Source organism: Acanthochromis polyacanthus, chromosome 12 (assembly GCF_021347895.1).
Source record: "Acanthochromis polyacanthus isolate Apoly-LR-REF ecotype Palm Island chromosome 12, KAUST_Apoly_ChrSc, whole genome shotgun sequence".
In the NCBI taxonomy this organism is placed as follows: domain Eukaryota; kingdom Metazoa; phylum Chordata; class Actinopteri; family Pomacentridae; genus Acanthochromis; species Acanthochromis polyacanthus.
Window position 1 is genome coordinate 37,378,873 of NC_067124.1, and position 22,986 is coordinate 37,401,858.

General features: G+C 41.5%; 1 protein-coding gene across 2 annotated transcripts in view; it reads right to left on the minus strand.

The window, feature by feature from the left end:
• Positions 1–678: 678 nt before the first annotated feature.
• si:dkey-246i14.3 (ephrin A4) overlaps positions 679–22,986 on the minus strand; it is a 61,641-nt gene continuing 39,333 nt past the window's right edge. The window contains exons 2-5 of one of the 2 annotated variants that reach the window (XM_022204803.2): positions 21,645–21,934; positions 15,517–15,585; positions 4,741–4,767; positions 679–2,328 (exon numbers count right to left, since the gene is read on the minus strand). In XM_022204803.2, the coding sequence (XP_022060495.1) occupies positions 2,240–2,328; positions 4,741–4,767; positions 15,517–15,585; positions 21,645–21,934 (475 nt within the window). In that variant the 3' untranslated portion in view covers positions 679–2,239. The remainder of the gene's footprint in view (positions 2,329–4,740; positions 4,768–15,516; positions 15,586–21,644; positions 21,935–22,986) is intronic. The other variant, XM_022204804.2, reaches the window with a different exon arrangement.

The window sequence follows — 22,986 nt, forward strand, 5'->3', positions numbered from 1 at the left end:
AACTTTATCCAACATCTGCCTGCAATTATGAAGATCTGCCGCAAAGAAATGCAAAAAAAATAGAATCTGTGATCTGATGTTTTTCCACTTCCTGGAATCAAAGACGAAAGAAAAACTCGATATCAAACTGTTGCATTGGCGCATTAGTCCTCTTTTTGAAAGCTGTTGGTGAGAGAATGCTTTAAAAATGTGTATGAGAAGGTCAAAATCAAAGCCGCCTCACAACAACAACATGCCTCGACGGCGACAAACATGTCATCAGAGGAGATCATAAAGCATGAAATAGCAGCATTAGGCCTGTTATCCAGGAAATTGCCTCTCGGGCTTCACAAGACGTTCTACATTACAGCCTATATAAATGGAAATGCATTTACAGCCGATTTGGATGTACACGTCCATACTTAAAACGCTTCTTTTAAGGGCTCAAAATCACAAACGTGTTGACTGAAAATAGCCGCGGAGTCTATTAATACCACAAGTCTGTTGAGGCATCCGAAGTCTTATCAGGCTTTAGATAAAAACTCGATATTCCACCGGGTTCCTCACATTACAACGGCCTCTCACGCCGCAAGGTCATCTGAAATCCCCGATGCCTCCTTATCTCCTGTGTATTACACCCCGTGTGTGTGTGTGTGTGTGTGTGTGTGGCAGAAAACATCAATACACTCGACAGATAAATGATAATCAAAGGAGAACGTATTTATTTTGCCGCGTAAAAAAGGCTCAGGTTGCAGTTTGGCTCTTCACAGAAGAAGCTACATTCTTCACTAAAATGTGAAAGCAGGACATTAACCACGGAATCCTGCTGGAAACAAACAAAAACTACATCAACGAACAGAATTATTATACAAAAAAACATCGGTTTTATCACCCATTTTGGAAAAAACAACATGACAGGTGGGATTTACAGCATTGATGACAGGAAAAAATATATATTAAGTGCTAACAATGTGTTTTTAAAAAAAAACAAACAAAAAAAGCTTGAATAAGCTGTACAATTAACCTAAATTTAATTGGGAAATAATTCTTTTAAATACACAAACTTCATTCATTTGCGAGGAAAAATGCAATCCTACTGTACGTTAATTCTCCATTTTATTATTATTTTTTTAATTTAGAAAAATTAATAAACAATTAAATCATTCTAGTGTCATTTAAAAATCAATTCTGGTTATTTTCTGTTTTAAAAATGGGGGAGAAAATCAAACAAATGGAGATACAAACACACATTTATATACACACATAAAATAAATCATTGACTGCTTATAAAAAAAAGGTCATTTCTGTCTGTTTTTTTGCAATAATTAAATAAAAGAGACCAGTTTTTACTAAAAAATGGAATTATATAGTTAATATATCTTATTTTTTGCAGAATATATTAACTATACAGCAACAACTAACATCGAAGAATCTAAAAATTAAAAAAAAAAGAAGCTTGAGTGCGCGTTGGCGCACCTGGAGAATCGACCGATAGCGATTCACCGTTTACCCATAAACCCCTTTTGTTCTGCATTTTATTCTGTTTTCGCCACACAGAACCAGCATCCAGAGTCCGCTTACTGGTTTTAGCCCACAACCCAGTTCAGCTCCAGTACAACCAGTAAGATCCCAGCAGGGGGCGCAGCAGCCCAGCATCACTCCTCCACAGCAATCCCCCCCATTTTCCTCCTTAAAAAAAAAAAAAAAAAAGCGCCTTCAGATTCAAAATCTAATTAGTTGCAAAAGTAGAACACATTTATCTTTGCTCGGATGTAGATGAGGCAGAAAAGGGAGTCGGCTTTTTTTATTTCTTTGCAAAGCGTGTCAGGAAAAGTCTCAGCGAAGTGACCTGCAGCCCGACTCGCTGCAGGACTTTATTTGGCCGCTTTCTTCTTTTAAAAAAATAAAAAAAAAACAACAACACGACGAGCAGAAAATGAGCAACGGAGATGAAGGAGTGGGAAAAGTTTGAGCCCTGACAGACTCATTGTTCTGGTGGCGTCACAGCGGGACGCGACTCGTCCGACTGGATAATATTCTGCACTTTACACAACAGGTGGGAGACGGAAAATAACAAGAAATGAATCACTGCGATTCCCTGAGTCACCGTGGCCCCGTTTCTGCTTGGGGTTTTTTTGGGGGGAGATTTCACAGGTAAACAAGCCACCGAGGTGTCGTCTGCAATAGCTTAGCGTTGTCGTCCGAGAGCGGAGGTTTAGTCCGGATCCCTCGACGAAGAGGTCGGCGGAGGACGGGCCGGTCAGGTGGTCAGGAGGAGGAGGAGGAGGATGAAGATGAAGGGCAGGGAGGCTGTCGTCATGGAGGCCACGCTGCTGAGAGGACCGGTTTCTGAAACAAGGAGGGACATTTATACATGAAAACATGGTCAAAAGAAAGTGGATACCAGTTACTGTTCTGGTCTGAGGCTGTTTTTTCTTCTACAAGTTCGACAAAGTTCTTTGGCATCCAAACTAACCCTCCAAACCCCAAGTTTCTGAGCATTTTTCTCCACTGTTGGTTCATTTTTCACTGAAAGTCCCATGGAAACATCACAACTAAGAAAAGAAGTAGAAAAACCTGAGAAATGTTTCAATAAATGTCCATAAGTTATTAATAAAGGGGCAAAAGTTTCATTTCTTTGATTACTTATTTGACAAGAATTGACAAAAAAAAAAAACTAGAACATATTTGTGGCTCTACAAACTTTTTACAGCTTCACAACCTCTACAAGCTTCGTCTCTCTGCTCTGCTCATCATCTGTAGATGCTGAATGGATCTCCAACAACTGAACCGCGCTGCATTTATTTTATAGACCATTTATGCTTTGTTTTCCCCTTAGTCTCTCTAACTTGTCTCCTCTCTGTGCTGTGGAAACACCGCCTGCAGTTCAGCCAAGACGTTCCTGAGTTTTTGTCACACAGGAGTGATTTCATGGTTTAAGTGCAGAATATTTAGTTTCTTACAGAATCTGGTGCAACCTTTTTATTTTTGGCAACATTTTTAAGAGTGAGTCATGTAGAATAAAGTGATTTTTATCAAAAATATAATAAAATATGCCAGGTTTATGCTTAGATTTGTTTAATTTTTTCCGATAGAGCAGCACATGATTCATTCAGGTGCTGTTGGAAAGTACAAAATCGGACGATTCTCCGTGTTTTTACCGTTTCTTCTCATAATAAATCATGTAATTTTGGCTTTTTGTAGAAAAGATGACATTCCTGTCAAACCCACTGGCAGGTTTTGGACAGTTAAAATGAAATGATCATTGTATAAAACTCTTGAAATATGCCAAGTTTGATCTTTAATTTAGTTTTTTCCCCTGATGCAACGGCACATTGCACATGATTAGTTCAAGGACCGTTGGAAATCTGATGATTCTCTTGGTTTTTACAGTTTCTTTCAGGATAAAATTTGTAATTTCAGCAATTTTTAAAAAAGATAACGTGCCTTTTTAAACAAACCGGTGAGTTTTGGGTTTATAATAAAGCAACAGTCACACATGATTAGTTCAAGTGCCCCTGAAAAACTGAAAATCTGATGATTCTTTACTGAACTTGACAAATGGTGTCATTTTGGTGTTCACCCCCCCCCCCCCCCCCCCCACACAACCCACTGATGAATTTTGGATTCAGAGGGTTAAAATAGCAATTATTACCGACGAAATAATAGATTTTACAGCTCATGTTAAGTTATTTGTCTCAGATTTAATCACACATCATTCATGGCTCCTTCAGGGACAGTCAGAAAGTAGAAAATCTGAAGATTTTCTTTGTTTTACAATTTCTTTAATGATAAATTTTGTAATTTTGGTGATTTTTAAAAAGACAACGTGCCTTTTTTTAAACACACTGGTGAGTTTTGGGGTCAAAATAAAGCAGCAGCCGCACATGATTAGTTCAAGTACTGCTGGAAAATTGTAAATATGATGATTGTTTACAGTCTTTTAAGTTTTTGTGCCTGATAAATGGTGCAGTTTTGGTGATTTTTTTCTCCCCAATCCACTGCCGACTTCTGTTGACGAAATAATAGATTCTGTCGCTTAAATTTATTAGATTTTTTTTGCAATCACACATCATACATGACTACTTCAGGGACAGTCAGCAAATAGAAAATCTGATGATTCTCTCTGTTTGTACAGTTTCTTTTGAGATAAAAAGTGTAATTTTTAAAACAAACCGGCAAATTATGAGCCACACACGATTAGTTCAGTTTTGGTGATTTTTTTCCAACCAACTGGCGACTTCCGTTGACGAAATAACAGACTTTAAAGCTTAAATTTAGTTTTTTTTCTCGGATTTAATCACACATCCTACATGACTCCTTCAGGGATATTCAGAAAGCAGAAAATCTGATGATTTTTTTCTGTTCTCATTCCGATAAATGTCGTAATTTTACTGAATTTGTAGACCGTAGCCTTCCTTTTCAAACCTGCCGCTGGGTTTTTGGGTTCAGACGGTTAATCGGAGCCTTAGAATCAAATCCCATCCAACATTTTTAGGACAAACTGGAGCACTGATCTCGTTCTACATCTTATCCCCCGAAATCACCGGTGCCTTAGCGGCTGAATTAACCCAAACCTCTGAGGAGTTCAGCTCATGATTGCTCATTTATTTGGAACGAGACCTTCAACGATCATTCTGACTCATTTCTGTTGCTGCTGAAGCACGTTTCAACTTGATTTTCCACCAGAAAAGACGCAATCGCCGACACGTAGGCATGCAGAAGGTGATTACGCGTTGAGTTGAAGACTTTGGATCTCACCTTGTATCTGTTTTGAACCTTCTGATGCTGCAACAAGGCGAGAGAAGAGAGAGAGAAGAGAGAGAAAAGGAGATTTAGATAAAGTTGAGGCAAAGAAACAAGTTGCTGATTAGTCATTTTCGCGTGCTTTGCTTCCTCAATAAAGCTGCTGCTGCTTTGTGGAACAAAAGGAGCAAGAAACAGACAAATGACCAGGGGAAGGTATTTACCATTACTCAAAGACTAACGCCGTGAAAAATGAGTACTGACTTGGCTACGCAACCCTAAATATGTCCCCCTATGCAAATTCCCTTAAAGGTCGGATAAAAAAAGAGCTCTGAGAAGCACGGCAACAGGAAAAGATAGTGTTATGTAAATTAGAGAGCGTAGGAATGATCGAGATCGTACAGAAGGAGGCGGCGGGGACACAGGAAATGAAAAAGACGAGGGAGAAAAAAAAAAACCGAGGAGAAAATTCAAAATGACAGAGCGAAACCATGAAGTGGACAGAAGATGAAAGGGACGGCAGCGAGTGAGAAAGTACGGCGAAGGAAAGATTGAAACAAGGTCAGACAAGAGAGAGGGAAGGGAGGGAAGAGAGGGAGCCGGGACGAGGGGGTGTTTGTGTCTGGGCGTCACTTTCTCAGCAGGAGGGGGACTAAAAGGAAATAATGGAGGGAAGAATGGAGGGATGGCGTGATGGAGGGGCGAGGAGGGAGCGCAGGTAGAGGCCGGAAAAACCGTTAAAACCCCTCGGAAGGTAGAAACGGGAGGACGGAGCTGCGCAGGTGTTATTAAAGCGAGCGGCGGCCTTGAAGCCACCTCTGACTCCGCAGCTGCAACGCAAAAACACATGTCGACGACAACAGCAGCCCCCCCCACCGAGCCGAGACGACGTGTCGCTCCACGAGACACGAGACGACGAATTACTGTGAGGCTCTGTGCGGCTAACGAACAGCTAAGGGTTAACGAAGCAGTAAATAAGGAGCGAGGTGCAGGCCTAGAGCGGAGAACAGTGGCACCGCGACAGGAAGAAATGCAAGAATTTTCACCGTGCCACTCGAACATCTCACGTTTTAAGAGAAATTAGTCGTCCTAGAAAGATTGAGGTGATTTCTAGGGGAGTAGAATTACATAAAAATATAAAAAAAACGTTTAAAAAAAGGCTGTTTCTGCATATGGTGCAGCCCTAGCAAATGCATCCAAAATAGTTTTTTGGAGATTTGTGCAGCTGACTTAAACAATCAAACTTTATTTCTTTCTGCAAACCAATCTTCCTTTGCAGAATTTCTTTCTTGTTTTACAGTGCACATGTGGAGCATGCATGTGCGTTTTAAATGAAGTTTTAATAAAGAAGCATTCAAGAAGCCTTACGTCAAAATAAATGATGATCTATCAGATAATAAACCACGCAAATTTATTGTTGAATCAAGCAGCAAAACAAACTATTTGTGTGACGCATTCGAGTTAATTTCTCTTATTTTACATTGCAGAAAATAAAATACGAATGTTGCACACATGCAAGTCGCAGTATTGATGATGAAATTATACATTTTGCAGCCTTAAAGTGTTTGCAGGAAGAAAATCAGCTAAACAGTTTCTACTCTAAACAGCGATATCGTGCTTGCATGAAATAAAAGGTACAAAAATTTAAAAAAAGATTAAGTTTAGTTTTTTTTTTTAATTGAAAATGCTGCACTTCTGCAACCAAACAGTATTTAAATGCACCGACTGAAGAATATTTAGCAGTTGGAGAGCAGGCAGCTGGATGTGGTGCAGCACCAGCAGATGGCTTTGCACTCGTCAGGCACACATTTGTGCAGCCGATTTAAACAATCAAACTGATTTTTTCCTGCCAACGAATCTTCCTTTGCGGTGTTTGTTTCTCATTTTACCGTGCACACATGGAGCCCGCATGCCAACAAACTGTGTGTGTTTTAAAGTTTTAATAAAGATTATTGTGAGCTCAAAATAAATTAGACGATGAATCGTGGAAATTGAGTCTATTTTTGCACCAAGCAGCAAAATAAGGCGTTTACATGACGCGTTTGGGTTAATTTGCTTTATCTCATGCAGCAGAAAACACAATGTGACTTTTGCACATGTGCACATTGCAGTAGTGATGTTGAAACTATATATTTTTTGCATTTACAGGAAGAATTAAAGCAGAGAATAAGAGCTAAACAGTTCCTGTTTTAAACAGCGATATCATAGTTGAATCAAATAAAATACACAAATATAAAAAATCATGAAAATGATCTAAAGTTCCCTTTTATTGTACTGAAAATACTGCATTTCTGCAACCAAACAGCATTTAAATGCCCCGACCGCAGAATATTTACTAATTAGTGAGCAGACAACTGATGATTTTTTTCATTGTCGTTTATTTTCTGGATTATTTGATTCGTTGTTTGTCAGAAAATGGTGGAAAATGTTTCCTAAAGATGACAAATAATGTGTTGTTTTGTCCACAATCTGAAAATATTCAGTTTACTGTCACAGAGAGGAAAGAAACCAGAAAATTCACATGTAAGAAATGATCGATTAATTAAGATTACTCAGTTTGGTTCATGGATTATTGAAATAACTGATGATAAATGCAATAATTGATATTGAATCGTATTATTACTGCAGGTCTGAGCGACTCGCTGATTAATCATTTAATCCTTTCACCTCTAATTGTGAACAAACAAGGCTGTAAATGACGATTTTCTAGTTTTATCAATTAGTCGTTTTGTCTAAAAAACGTCAGAAATGATTGAAAATGATCAATCAGTGTTTCCCACATTCCAAGAGCACAAGTGTCTGTATTTTGTTCAGTTTGCTGTCATAGAGGAGGAGCAAAATCAGGAAATATTCACGTTTAATTTAGATTTTTTCTCACAAAAAATCCATCGACGATAATAAAAATATTTGAGGTTTATTTTATAAGTTGGCGGCAAATTAATGAAACGATATTTGCAGCGTTATGGCAGTAACAGAAGCATAAAAGACGTGCAGGACTGCGGCTGCAAATGTTTCTACATCTGGATAAATTCAACGTATTTGTGGAAATTATTTCTAATATTTCTGTTGTGCTGAATTGTCCGGAATGGATCAGCGAGCGTGTGACTCAGCGCCGCGGTTTGCGAGGCGAAAATTCGTGTTGGATGCCTTGTGTTTACCGGCGTGTGTGTGATGTGTGTGTTTTGATCCGCATTTAATCACATCATTTGTGCAACAAAAAAGAAAAAGAAAAGAAGCCGAAACCTCCGTCCTCGTTTGCGTCTTAATTTTCGGGTCGTGGTGAGCTGAAAAACGGTGTCCGCCGTGGCGTGACTGCAAGAACCGTTTCCTCTCTGCACTGCAGACAGAAATGCATGTGGAACTGTACATGCACAACCGCATTTCACCGAGTGTGTGTGTGAGTGTGTGTGTGTGTGTGCAGAACGCCTCACTGCAGAGACACACAACCTTCCACCATCCCACCTCTCCTGCACGCCGCCATTTTACAAAACGCAGGAGCTAATGCTAACCATTTCTAGCAATAAATAAAAGCGCCGCGAAAATTTACGAATCGGGCGAAACCGAACGACGCGAAAACGATGAAATTTTGCGAATCTGAGACAGCAGCGAGCGCCGGTCCAGTTTTGTCCCGTCTGTCGAGTTCAGGGGGTACAAAGGTTTTTTTTTGTTGGGGCGAGAGCAGGAGGGGGCGAAAGGAAAGGCAGTGATGTAAGAAATGTAAAAGAAAAAGACAGTCGGAGAAAGAGACGGAAAGTGGGGAAAAAATGGCGAAGCTCCGCAAACTGAAAATGAACGTAATGGACTGCTCCCAGCGGGAGGACGACGGGGAAAAAAGAGGGAAGAGAGAAAGGGAATCAATTAGAGAGAGAGGGAAGTGGCTCTGTAATGGTTTCTCACAGTAGGACGGCTGGAGGAAGAGAAGGAAGGCAGAACAAGAGAGATAAACACAACAGGAGGAGTTTTAAGGAGAAGTTACAGTGTAGAGAGAAGCGCGAGAGAGAGAAAAGAAAAGGTAAGTATGGAGCGAGGGGCGAGCCGATGCAATAGGAGGCTGTGGGGCGCCGCGGATTTCACATGACACCAGTCTGCTGATTCTGTTTTTCTGATGCAACAGCAGCTAAAGCACCTTTAAGCAGCAGCAGCAGCAGCAGCAGCAGCAGCTCAGGGGGTGGAAAAAAAAGCCAAAAAACACGTTCAGGGGGTTTGGGGTGGGGGTGGACGTCATTAGCGGTTAAATTAAGGCGATAAACACACACATTCACACAGCGGAGAGAGGTGACCTTGCAGCAATGACGGCGTCACCTGACGGACTGTCACCGCTCCGTCCTTCAGAGGTAATTAATTCTAAACACCCACGACGGGGCATCCCCCACGTGGAAACACCTTTTAGTCAGACAGGAGGGGGGGAAAGAAGAACACTGGGATGGAAGGGGGAAGAAGAAGAAGAAGGGTTTGAAGTTTAGATAAGAGACGTCGCTAAAGGACAGGAGCTGCCGTCACCTGCGGCCACACGCTTCACCTGTCAGATAAAAGGCGAACCCGATGCAGGTGAGGTGTTACCACGGGGAGCAGCTTTGGTAAACCGCCCCGCTAATGGACGCCCCCCTCATCCGTCTAACTCCTCTCCCTCTCCGGCCTCCTCGTCCCAACGCAGCGTGGCCGCGACAGAGATGGAGAGGAGGCGAAGGGCCGTACGGAGACACAACAAAGAGACAGAGGTGGAAGCGGCGGCGTAAAGAGACTGGTGCCGAGATTAGTTTTGCTCCAGTAGCGAAAGATCATAAAAAATGAGGAAGGGAGGAGAGAGCTGAGGAGACAGAGAGAAGGGGGGGATTAGTGCCACTTCAGGAATGACAGAAGACTGAAGGAAGAAAGAGGTCGGAGTCGAGGAGGGGGAGGAAGAGACAAGAAGACGGGAGATCCTGAAATTTAGTCGGGATTAGTTTTGGTTAAGGAATAGGATGAGAGGCAGAGGAAGGGAAAAAATTAGGGAAGGAAAAAAAAGGACGTGTGTGCATCGTTGTAGGTGGAACTCTTTCTACTTTAGAGAAAAGGGGTTTTTATCTGAACCCTCTGAACTCCAAACCTTGCGTTTAAAAAAAAAAAAAAAAGCCAAAATTACACAATGCATCCAAGGATGAAACTGCAAAAAAACTGAAGGTTTTTATCTTTCTGACAGTGCTTGAACTAACCGCTTATGATGTGCCTTTCTGGAAAATGGTGACATTTCATCAAAATCACTTTATTCTTCTAAAAATTGCCAAAAATAAACTGTTTGTTCTAACCAGATTCTGCAAAAAAAAAAAAAAAAAAATTCAGCATTCCTCAGTGCAACCATGAAGTCCTGAGTGACTCAGCTGCAACCAACATTTAACAAAAAATCTGGGAATGTGTGGTTGAAATGCCAACTAATTTTACACAAAATACAGAAGAAACGAGTATGAAAATAAGTCAAAATTAATCATACGTTGTCAATAAAATATATGAGGCATGGCTCAGAAACAGTGAGCAGAGGAGATACATTCAGCACGGTGAAACATCTTTCTGCACCATTTTCCCGCAAACTGGAATTAGTGCAAATAAAAATAATAAAGGTTGTTCCTATTTCCACAAATATGCGGGACTTTATGTTGTTCACAGTGAGCAAAAATCAGAAAGGAGCAAAAACTGCTTGGAGTTTAGAGGGTTAAGAAATAAACGACCGTTTAAAAGTTTTTGGGTCACTTAGAAATGTCCTTAATTTTGATAGAAAAGTGTTTGTTTTTTTTAAATGAAGACAACATTAAATGAATGATAAATCCAGTGCAGACCTTGTTAATGTGCTAAATGACTGTTCTAGCTGGAAACGGCTGATTTTTAATGGAATATCTCCATAGGGGTACAGAGGAACATTTCCATCAACCATCACTCCTGTGTTCTAATGCTACATTGTGTTAGCTAACGGTGCTGAAAGGCTCATTGATGATTACAAAACCCTTGTGTAGTTATGCTAGCACATGGATAAAAGTGGGAGTTTTTATGGAGAACATAAAAATGTCTGGGTGACCCCAAACTTTTGAACGGCAGTGTGTATATGCTTAAAATGTAATGCAGCTGTTCAGTGTATGCTAACTGATGCAACAGTGAAGCTGAAAAAACACTGATTTGATTGCAGCCCCACATCACCCACAAATAAATAACCGTAAATAACGACAAAATGAACCCAATCCAACTATTAAAAGGAAGATCGGACAAAAACTGTGTCATAATATTCCGCCGCCTGGAAAATCTGGAAAAGAAGCGAGCGCGCCACAGAAACCGCCTTATAGAGACGATGGATCGAGGAAGCCATCGAAATCAGGAGGCGGGCGGGCTGCACCATGAACCGGGACGAGGGGGCCTACATCCTCTCGCACACCTGGGACACCATCCTCCAGAGACCACGGACGGCTGGAGGCGTGGTCGGTTTGACAGATTCTGACAGATCTGTCAAACCGACCACGTGATTAAAAGGACACGTCAGCAAACGTCAGATGACGCTCTGAAGAAGACAGCAGAAACTGTCGAAACATGTCAGCAAGGTAACCAACCTTTTCTGAATCGTCGGTTTAAATAAGTAACACTTTCGTATAGTAGAGAACGACAAAATGAACCCAATCCAATGTGTAAATAAAATGCAAGCAAAAACGAGAAGAAAGAAAACAACAACGCAGCAGATATACAACTGTACAACCTGCTGCTCATTTCAGAAAAATCATCCACAAGATGTTTGCAGTTGTCAGGGCTTAAAGAACTCATCCAGAGTGGGTCTAGCTTTCTCCAAAACCGGCATTCGACCTCTAACCTAGCAGGTCTTTTATGTTTTCATATTAAAAGAATTATTTCTCTACTAATCAAAGATGCATTTAATGTATATTTTGGAAGGTTAACTGCTTTGGCATCCACTAAGAGCTGATTTTTACACCGAGAACACATGGCTATAACAAAGGCGAACATTTCTTGACTGTTGCACCCCTCCATTTGGAGTGGTACATTCCACCCCGTCTAAGCTGGTATGCTCCAGCCCTGGTGCAGTTGAGAGGACGGTGTCCAACTTGTTAGTACATGCTGTTGTGTGCATCGACTGATGGCGTTAGCATCAGGATGAATCTTAGCTAATTTACCTTTCATAAAATGGAGGGGATTTTAAAGTGTATGAGTTCACGCCGTGCACACAGAAATGATCAATGGATCCCATGTTTTCTCATGTTGCAGCAAATTTAGTTCATTTTCACACAAGCCGAGTTAATTTTAGACAAGGAGGAGAAATTAGCTGGTATTTGTACGCACACACAAGCTTTCCAAAAGGATTTATCGCCAAAATGTTGTCCAGTACGGTTGGATCTGGTGGAAAATGGTGCTCAAACAGATTTGCTGTAAATGCCTACAAAATCTGGTTGTTAGTACGATTACATTTCTGTTTCATTAAAGCAAAAGCACCATTAATATATAGGTCTCAGCAGGATATAATGCTTTAAATCTAGCGAGTAAAGTCAAGTGTGCGTGTTGGATGTGTCTCCCAGCGTGCATAATCCAGGTGATTTCAAATATTTTGATTATTTTCAGCTCCGATAGGCTGATCAGGGAATACTGTCAGAAGGTCAAGACTACATTAGCATTTTCTCACTGAACAATTATCTGTGGTATTTCTAATTAATGACAGCAGGATAATTAGCATATAAAAAAAGTCATCAGCCTTCACTCTGGTAATAACGCAGCAAATTACTCCCTGTCTCGCACCGGAACAGTGATGGCATTTAAGAATTCATTCGAGACGGATGGAGCTCTTTTTTATTCCAGTTTTAATTTTTTTCCCATCCCTCCTTTCATGCCAAAATTTAATCAAGGCTGTGAGATTGGGAGGTATTTCATTAGACAGCCTTGCAAGCCAGTTTCCCCTGGAAAAAAAAAAAGAAAAAAGTGTGTGTTAGATGAGCCGAGGACGGCACAACAAGCCCCCTGCAGATAACACTGGGATGGGAACTGGGACAGACGTCTCAGACACACATGTCAGGACACACAAACACACCGAGTTGTACGAATTAAACTGCCAAAGAACGCACGCAAGGGCCCGTATAGCCACGCACAAAAACACAAAGTGCACCAGACACGGGGAAACGGGCGCACACACCAACAGGGATTCCCACAGCGACTGGGCAACATTCCCAACCGGAATGGGCAGCTCACTGGACTGGAAGACTAACATTACTCCAGGCGGGCTCTGGATTAGATCAACTCTGGGAATTTCACACTGGGACAGAGAGATGGAGAGTGGGAGAATGAGGAAGGACAAGGAGGTAAAAAAAGAGAAAAGACACAGAGTGGAAGGGCGGTGTAGGCTGATGTTTAAGAACCCTCAGTACCTGACAGTAATTGGATTACTTTGAAGTTGAAAAATAATGTATTTGCTGAAGTAAAAAAAAAAACTAATTTAGGTTTAATATATTAAAAACACACAGTAGAAACTCACTGCAACAAAAGTCTGCACACCTTTTATTACTGAGAAATCAGATTTTTTTCTAATACTTTGTGCGTTCTAGGGCCGGACACGAATATTCGTTCGCTACGGCAGCATCCGGATATTAATTTTGGTATCCGAATGCAACTACAACTTTTGACAGGGGGTGTATCTACCAGATTTGGTACACATATGCAGCACATCAGGCTGAACAAAAAAGTCAGTGACAGCCACATTCCAAACCCAACAGGAAGTGAGGTATTTTGCGTTGAATGTCAGATTTTGCCCATTTTTCATTTTTTCTAGAGCGAACTCCTCCTAGGGGGAAACTCCAATTCACCTCAAATTGGGCCAGTACATACAGGAGGCCTTAATGATCCACAGTTATTAAAATCTGTTTCCAAAGTCAAAGGGCGTGTCCGTGACGGCCTCTGGAATTTTGATCCTTCACCATGAAACTTCAAATGCTGTGTAAATGCCCTGAACATGCTCCAATCTGCCTGAAACTTTACATGTATGATCAGAGTCCTGCCCTGATCACATCCATGTGATGAAATACACCCCCTGTCAAAAGGTGTAGGACAGGTTCTACTTTATTTGAATGAGACAGTGTCCTAAAACTTTTGACGGGGGTGTATGTCTATGTGATCACCCCTTCCTTCCCCCAGACGAAAATATTCGGAGCTCGTCTCTTCGCCTTCGGCCTACTTCTGCTCATCCCGCCGTGTTCGGCTCGTCTCGGCTCATCCATTCGTGTTTCTTACCACCACCCAAATGGCCGGGGTTCTGCCAACTCTGACGTCACGCTTCACTTCGTTGCATAAACACAAGACAAGATGCTGAAGACCTCTGCTGTTTGGGAGTTCTTCAGTTTAACTGAAGACAAAACAAAGGCAAAATTTGGACCCTGAAGACCAGATGAACGGATCCGAATATTCAGGCCGTCTCCGCCACATATTCGGATATTCGTCTTTAATAGGGCCCGAATATTCGGAGGCCAGAAACCACTACTGGGGCCAGCCCTAGTGCGTTCACCCTCGTTTTTGAGGTCAGACTCAATCCTCCTCTTCATTTTTTGAAGATATGCTCTCTACTTTTTGCTAAAGGGGTTGTTTTGCACTACGTTTCTCCTTATAACACCCCAAGCATGTTCGATTGCATTTAGGTCATGCCACATGCATGTACAGGTCGTAGCATTCCTCTTCTTCCAGCTTCTAGTCAGCCAGCATTTCAGTTTATCCTCAGACATTCATCTATAAATGTCGTCTCTCCAACACCTTTTGCTCTCATGCAGCCCCATATCATCATACTTCCACCTCCGTTCTTCACTGTCAGGACCATTCATCCACTGTGGTAGTCCTGGTCAGGTTCACACCAAACATGCTGGACTCCATCTGAGAACAACTCATTTATCTTCATCTGAATGTTCTCCCAACGTTCATCTGGCTCCTTTTTGTGTTCTATAGCAAAGTTTAATGTGGAGGTTTCGTGTTTTCTTGACTTCCGTCCATAGAAGTTGATGTTTTTCACTGTCTGAGCTTCACAGAAACTCTAATTTCCATTGATAACTCCTGTACCAAGTCTGAAGCAGCTGCAGTCTGATTTTAACAGCTAGATAGTGAAAGTAGTTCACTGTCTGTGGAGTCATTTTAGGAGGACGACCACTGCAGCCATGATTAGTGGTACTGTGGCTCCTTCTATACCTCATTATTACTGCTTTCACTGATTTTTAGTTGCTTATTGAGCTTCCTGTATCATTTTCCATCTTTGTGAAGTCTCAAAGTCAGATTTTTCAGTTCTGTGTACAATTCTTTTCCATGATGCAGACATGGACGCAGCTTATAGATCCAAAACTGAGAAAGTTCTGCTGTCCACAGCACCGTTTAGAACCATGTTCATGCAGTTAGACTGATTGGAAATCACTGGTGCACTGACTTTTGTTGCATTGGGTTGCAATTTCAATATGCTCTTCTTAAAACATTTGCTTCTGTCTGTTCATAAGAGGAAATAATGTTCAACTTAGGAATAACGCGAGAGGCGATATTGCACAGCGTTGCACTCACGTCTCTAATTTTTGAAAGAGTCTCATCCCACACGGTTAAAATGGCGATTTTGGAGAGAAAAGATAAATGTAGCCTCACCAGTAACAGCGGAGAATTAGTAAAACAGCGAGGAGGAAGCAGGGATAAGTAGCAGTGTAAACATCATGCTATACAGGCCTGATAGTGGAGATGTGAGAGACAGAGAGAGGAGTCTGTTGGTGTACAAAGGGGAGGCATGAAAGAATGACGAGATGAAAAGAGGAGTGTACTCACTGGGCTCGCAGCACACTGTGACACGCAACTTCATACATGGCAGAGGAGGGCCTTCATCTGTGGGTAGAGCTGCAAAGAACAAGAAAAGACAGATGTAAATAAGCCGCTTACTTATTAAACCCAACAAACAGCGAGCATTCAAGACGCTAACATGTCAAATAAGAAAAGAAATTAGCATACGCCGAGCGAAATCCTTCTGTAAAAATCAACTCTTTGAGAATCCCTGTGCCGGTTTTGAAGACGAGAAAAGCTGAAGAACAGAAAAGGTTGTTTTCACGATATCGGGATGAAAAATTACACCGTCTCCCATTGACACGCCGCACATCATCTGCACAAATGAATAAGAATATGAAATCAAGACCATTAAAGAACGCGACATTCTTCGATGTCGATACTGGCCGCGGCTCACGGGGGAAATCAGGTCAGCATCATCTGTCAGTTTAACACGGATTCTACAAAACAAAACTGTTTGGAAGCTGCAGCTGAAGGATTTTAGATCTGAATAATTCACAGACAGCTGCTAACTCAACAGAGACACCGCCATAACCGAGTGTGTGATTGCCAACAGTTTGTCTTTGATAAGCTACAACACAGAATGACAGAAAGGCTGCAGAATTAGGCAGAAACTGCCATGGCTGAAATACAAAACAAACAACTTGGAATGACGATGGCGCATAAAAGTATGAACTTCAGGTCCATTTTTTTCCAGATCTCTGAGCCTTTAAAGAATTATTTCAAAAGTTATGCACACTTAATGTTTATTTTGCTGTAATACTACACATTTAGGCCTTTTTTCACAGCATTCGACACCATTTCCCCAACAACACCTGGAGGTTAAAGCCCAGATCTCCGGATATTACCTGAAGATTACTCTGCACCAGCTCATCTAACTTGAAGGAGCTGCACCAGTTTTGCCTCAAAGAAAATGGGCAACAATCCCGGTGACGACATGTGCCGAGGACTTTATCTGGAAAGTCAAATTTTCTGTCCTTTTCCAGTTTGAGATTTAGGGAAATTTAGCTCGGTGTGCCAAAACAGCCTCGAGCGGCAGAGCTGCAGACTCCTGACTGCACATGCCGTATCGCTTGGGTTGTAAGCACAAATATGTTTCTCCGGTATTCAAAACACATTAGCGTTGTGATTTATGTATTAACACAGAGCACGCAGGAAATACATTACAAGGTATTTGACAGAATTAAAGTCTAAACAGTGTCTGAAATCAATCATTTACCATTAATGATGTCTGACCAGTACACTTACAGTAATTCAATGAAAAGGAAAGCACAAAATGAAAACGCACACTGCGTTTCCATAGCATGCTCCATCTCTGGTTCATAAACAGTCATGTCTTTTAATAATGGAGCTCCTTCGCCCTTTGTTGGTCTTTCTTGGCTGCAGTGCAGGTCTCTCGAGGCCTGCTAGTCCGTTACCCACCTGGGCATCAGACCTCCCCTAGTGGAGGTTGCAGTCTAAAAACTCCCAATGACCCTTTCCCATCACATCTCCATCTAAGAAACATCTGCTACAAGGCCTAATGGGTGTGATGTTGGAGTACACAGAGGTTGGTTTGGGTAATCCATGCGGTGATACCCGACCCTGTTCAGTTACTAATAACTTCAAAGTCAACGTTGATTCACCCTGGTCGCCCTCCGTGCACCTCCAGGTTTTACTTTCTTTAATTAATGTACACTACTGTTCAAAAGTTTGGGGTCACTGAGACAATTTCATGTTTTCCATAAAAACTCCCACTTTTATCCATGTGCTAACATAACTGCACAAAGGTTTTCTAACCATCAATGAGCCTTTCAACACCATAAGCTAACACAATGTAGCATTAGAACACAGGAGTGATGGTTGCTGGAAATGTTCCTCTGTACCACTATGGAGATATTCCATTAAAAATCAGCCGTTTCCAGCTAGAATAGCCATTTACCACATTAACAATGTCTGCACTGGATTTAGCATTCATTTAATGTCATCTTCATTGAAAAAAATGCTCTTCTTTTGAAAATAAGGGCATTTCAAAGTGACCCCAAACTTTCAAATGGTAGTATATATGAAGGCAAGATCAGTTAGTTTATGTGTTTACATTTATTTGTATGTTTTTAACTTGTTTGTCTCAATAAACAGGCTGCAAAGCTTTCCTTCTATGATTACAGAGATCATCTGAAGTAACCCGTTGTAACATGACAGACATTTTTCAGCGACATTACACGGCCCTATGTCTCCCTCATATTAGATGGTGGAGAATAAATGCAGCAGTTTAATAAAGAGGAAGTGATTTCTGATGGAGCTTTATTTCAGTTTTACGAGAGATGTTCAAGTTCACGTTGCTCGTCAGTCCTGAGAGTTTTCCTCATAACGTTTGTAGTTTTTCTGTATTTGCTGTGTTTGGAGTGTTTTGCCGCTTCTGTCAAATCAGCTTTTCAAACGTAGCTCACGTGTCGTCAGAGCGGTGGAAACTCTTCTGTTAAGTGGCTCATGTTTTCTCTGCTGCCATCCCTTTCCTCTTTCCACGTTTCCACGCTGGGAGCCGCCGACCATCAGAGGACGTCAAGGTGTTTCCTGTTTTCGCGGATCCACACATGAAGACAGTCGGTGTCACAGTCTGTGGGAGAGAAGAGCTGAGCCGGGCTCAGACTGAGCCAACTAATGCCATTAGTGTTTCTAATACCATTGTGCTGTCCTCCCGGGCTAATGCCATTATGCAGCCTCCAGTGCCGCGGGTCCATTCAGCGCTCAAACCCCAGAGCCAGACATTTGGACCAACTTTACGCCTTATCTGCGCTGCGGACAAAACATACACAATCGCTGTGAGCCCGAAGTGGCCCGACCAGGGGGGGGAGACCTTTTGTTGCTTCTCTGTGAACTGGCATGAGCTGCCACAATAGGCCAGTGTGCATGTGTGCGTTCGTACATACATGTGTGTGTTAGTGTGTGTGCCTCTCGTGGCCTCACAATGCTCCATTGTCCCCCCCAACCCTCCACACCACAACAGTAATTTATGTAAAGATTCTTTCTTTTCCCCTTAGCCCATCCATCCCTTTTCTCTTTTGTTGTCCTCCTCTCTCCTCTCCAGTCCACTCATCCATCCTCTCTCATCCCTTTCTCTCCCTCCCCCCCACCTCTGTACTGTCAGACTGTGTCCATCTTTTGCTCTTTCTCCCCCCTCTGTCACTCTTCCACGCTTCTCTACCTCCGTCTGCTTCTCTGCCTTGCCTCGCTGTCGTCCTGTATTGATCTCCGTTTCTTCCTCCTACACTTCGCCGTCCCTTCTGTCTCCTTTGTTGCCACCCTTCCATACGACGCTTTCACTTGACTCTTTCATTCTCTGCCTTGTTTCATGTCCTCCCTCCTCTTGGACTGACACCAAAAAGTTGTATAAAGTAAGAGAGAGAGTGAGAGAGTGAGAGAGGGAGGAGGAGAAGAAGAAAAAAAAACGTCAACCGATTTTACAGCCACTAAGCCATCTTCTGTGTCTCTTCCCTCCCTTTTCTCCCTCCAGTGGTTTGAAATAAACGAGCAAGGAGAGACAAACGCGGGAGGATGTCACGGAGAAACCATCACGGAGACTGTAACAGCCTACAGGTTTATGAAAACATCATATTAATGTCATTCAGCGGGAATTTATGGAAAACATTAATGGAATAAGCTGCAGTTTGCCAACACTCAGGCCTCATAAAAAACAAAATAATAAAAAAGTCTGGCTAAAGCTACTCTTGTTAAAAATGTAAGACTTTCCTCTCCAACACTGAGATCTTTGCACAGACCGCTGACCGGAAACATCAAATATTTACATTTTTCTCTTTTTATTAGGATGCCACGAAAAGAACCCTGAAGCAAATATTTGGTAGTTTCACCAAATTATAAGAAGAATTGCATAAAAATGCAAAAATGTAGTTCTTGGCAAATTTTAAACCACGTGCTGACAAGGGCATTGAACCTCGAAACGCTCTGAAACGCACCATTAGTCATTTGACAATAAAATGTAATTATGGCAGCTCTGCTAATTATAGCCAATTAATGATGACTAATTAGATTTGTTGAGTGTTTAACCTCTAATAAATAAGACTTAATTAATATCATATTACATCAGTATTATTAGAATCACATCAGATCATGTTTTTGCTCCTGTCCTATTTTTAATCACTGAGTTCATTTTTCAATGGAAACAGCACAACTACATAAAACAAAAAACCAAAAAAAAAACAATAAATGTCTTCTGTGCAGTATGACACCGTTAGAATAACATAAATTCTAAAAAAAAGAAAAACTGAAAGTCAGATTTTTTTGATTATTTATTCTACCAAAGAAGAAACCTGGCATTCCAAGTGTCCACAAGTTTTTACCAACACTGGGGGGAAAAAATGGGAGATTCTACTATTTGCAGTTTTACAGCTTCTACAAACTTTCCTGCTACCGTGCTGCATTTACTTTATTGATTCAGTGGGTTTTATTTTCATTCCAAAACTATTTGAAACTTGTCCAAAATGACTCAGAATTGGTCTAAAGCAACAAAAAAATGTCCAAAATGGGTCAAGAATTGTCTAAAATAACTGACAAACTGTCCAAATTCACTTGAAAGTACCTGGAAATATCTGGAAATGTGTCATTTTAAACACGATTTGAGTCATTAAGGCGAATTTAACTCCTTTTGGGCGAGTTTTAAGTCACATTTCAGTCTCTGCACATCAGCTCTGGAAGTATGTTTCACCATGCTGAATGTATCTGTTAGAGCCATGCTGCATTTATTTTACTGGTCCAGTATACTTCATTTACTTTCAGTCTATCTTCTTGTATTTTCTCTCTGGAAACACTGCCTGCAGTTCAGCTGAGAAGTTTCTAAATTTGTGTCAAGTGACTGTTGGTCGTCGCTGAGTGAGCGGGTGCACACATTTTGGTGCAGTTTTTTAAATGAAACATGTATAATGAAGGGAATTAGATGAAATTTTAAGATTTTAAACTTAAATTTCGTTCATTTTCCCAAAGGAACGGTGCATCACACACAGTTTAAGGACCATCGGAATGCCGAAAGTCAGACAATTCCTTTAAGTCTTTCTTGTCATCTCCTCTCTGTTCGGTGGAAACACTGCCTGCAGTTCTTCAGAATTTTATTTCCTGGTGACTGTCGGTCACAAGGGAGTCAGTCAAGGCTTCTCAGTTGGGCTAGACGGTGCAGAATTTCTACAGAATATGGTGCAAACGGTTTATGTTTGGTGAATTTTAAAATGAGGCAAAGTAAAGTAAAGTACTAAATGTTCAGATTCAGAAAACTTTTAATTGTCCCCAGGAAGCAACTGAAAAGGCATGTAGAGCAGGCAGTGCAACAATGACATGAGGAATTGAGTAAAAAAAACAACAAGAAATTAGAGATAATATATATATACAAATGTAGAACAAATAATATAATAAGAATAAAATAGTTACAGTTAATATTACAGTTTAAAGCCTAGATTTTCTTAATTTATTGCAAAGGAACCATACACAACAGATGTTTAGTTCAAGGACCCTTGGAGAGTTGAAAATCAGATGATTCTGTCTGTTTTCACAACGTTCTCGCTCTGATAAGTGGTGTCATTTTGGCGGCTCTAATTAATCTGTTTGTTTTGTTTTGGGTTTTGAGGCGCAGCAGGTTAAGCCATTTTTTCTGCAAACCTGCCAAACATCGCCTGGTTCAAGCCTGGTAATTAAGGAGCTGTTTGTGCTTTTTTTTTTCTTTGTCTTGTGTGATAATAAAGCATCAAATCTGAAGGCGTCATCTTCTGGAAAGTGTGACTGATCAATTTTAAATGTTTATTGATATTTCAGATTAACTTATTACTGAAATCAACAGTCCAGATAACTGATAATCAATATAATTTACAGCCCATTCTGCCTGGTGCAAATCTGAGCAGAAAAACTGTCGAATGCCAAGGGACCTTTTGATATTTATTCATTTCATATCTCTTCATCTAAACCAGAAAATCGTTCGACTTCATTGTTTTTTTTTTTAGATTACATGACACTTCAGTGTGGTTGCTCAACATGAAAAACCGGTCAGTTCAGAGGTCGGGCTCATCTCGTGTCATGGATCACCTTAAGGAAAAAGGCGTAATTGTACTGCAGAAATATGCACATCTTGTACTCACAGCTGTAGTAGTAGTGCTTCCCTGGCAGGAACTCAAACCCCAGCGAGAAGGGCGTAAACCTTTGGATCTTTTCGGAGAACCGGACCGGTCCGAACGGAGCGTAGGGCGTGTTGCACTCCCACCTCTTGATGGCTCGTCTGGTTTCCACGCAGCCTTGGAAGGAGTCCTCTGCCACCAGGTAGAGGGCCAGCGTTTCAGGCTGCCCGCTCCCTTTGTTGGGGTAATGAGGACAGTAGATATCCAGGTAATCATTCAGATTCAGCTGAACGGACAGATCTCCTGCTGTTAACCTGGAAGGAAGAGCGACAACGGCATTAATATTTCACATAACGATTACAGATTAATACATGACTGACGGGGGAGGAGAGGCGGTGATTAAGCACAGACGGACAGAGAAAGAGCGAAGGAAGACAGATGACGGGTATCCCATAATTCCTCAGTACCCTCCAGGAATGTGGAATACAACAGGAGACGGATTTTTCATTGGTGTTGCATGTAACATGGGGTGATAAAACAAAGCTGTGCAGGTCTTCAAGGATGCTGTGGGATTTCACAGTGTACAGCAGAATTAAGTACATCCATGTGAAATATCTCCTCAATGTCTAATAATTAGGGCTGCAACTAACGACGCTTCGACTAATCGTCTGAGCACGATACGACATCAAAAGCGGAAGTGAGCGCACAATGCAACAGAAATCACCATCTGACCGGAGCACGGAACACGGACGGACATCGGCGCTGCATCGTGCATATATTATGTTTGCACGATGCAGCGCCGATGTCCACATTGAGATACACAGCTGTATAGTAAACGCTGATATCCGCGTTTACGATAGATCGTGGATGTCCGCGCTGCATCGTGCATACATAATACATGCACGATGCAGCATCGATGTCCGTCCGTGTTCCGCGCTCCGGTCAGACGGTGATTTCTGTTGCATTGCGCGCTCACTTCCGCTTTTGATGACGTATCGTGCTCAGACGATTCGAAGCGTCGTTAGTTGCAGCCCTACAAATAATTCCAAATTTTATCACCTAATAGGAATTGTATTGCTTCCAAGTTGAACAGTAGGGTTAATTTTTTTAAAAATAACAGTTTAGATTTACTGTACACCTTTTTTTTTTTTTTTAATACACCTGTTGCTCACGTCCAGCCCCATATCATCATACTTCCACCTCCGTGCTTCACTGTCAGGACCATGCATCCACTGTGGTAGTCCTGGTCAGGTTCACACCAAACCTGCTGGACTCCATCCGAGCCCAACTCATTTATCTTCATCTGACCAAAGAATGTTCGACTAAGACTCGTCGGGTTTCTTTTCATGTCTTCAAGCAAAATTTT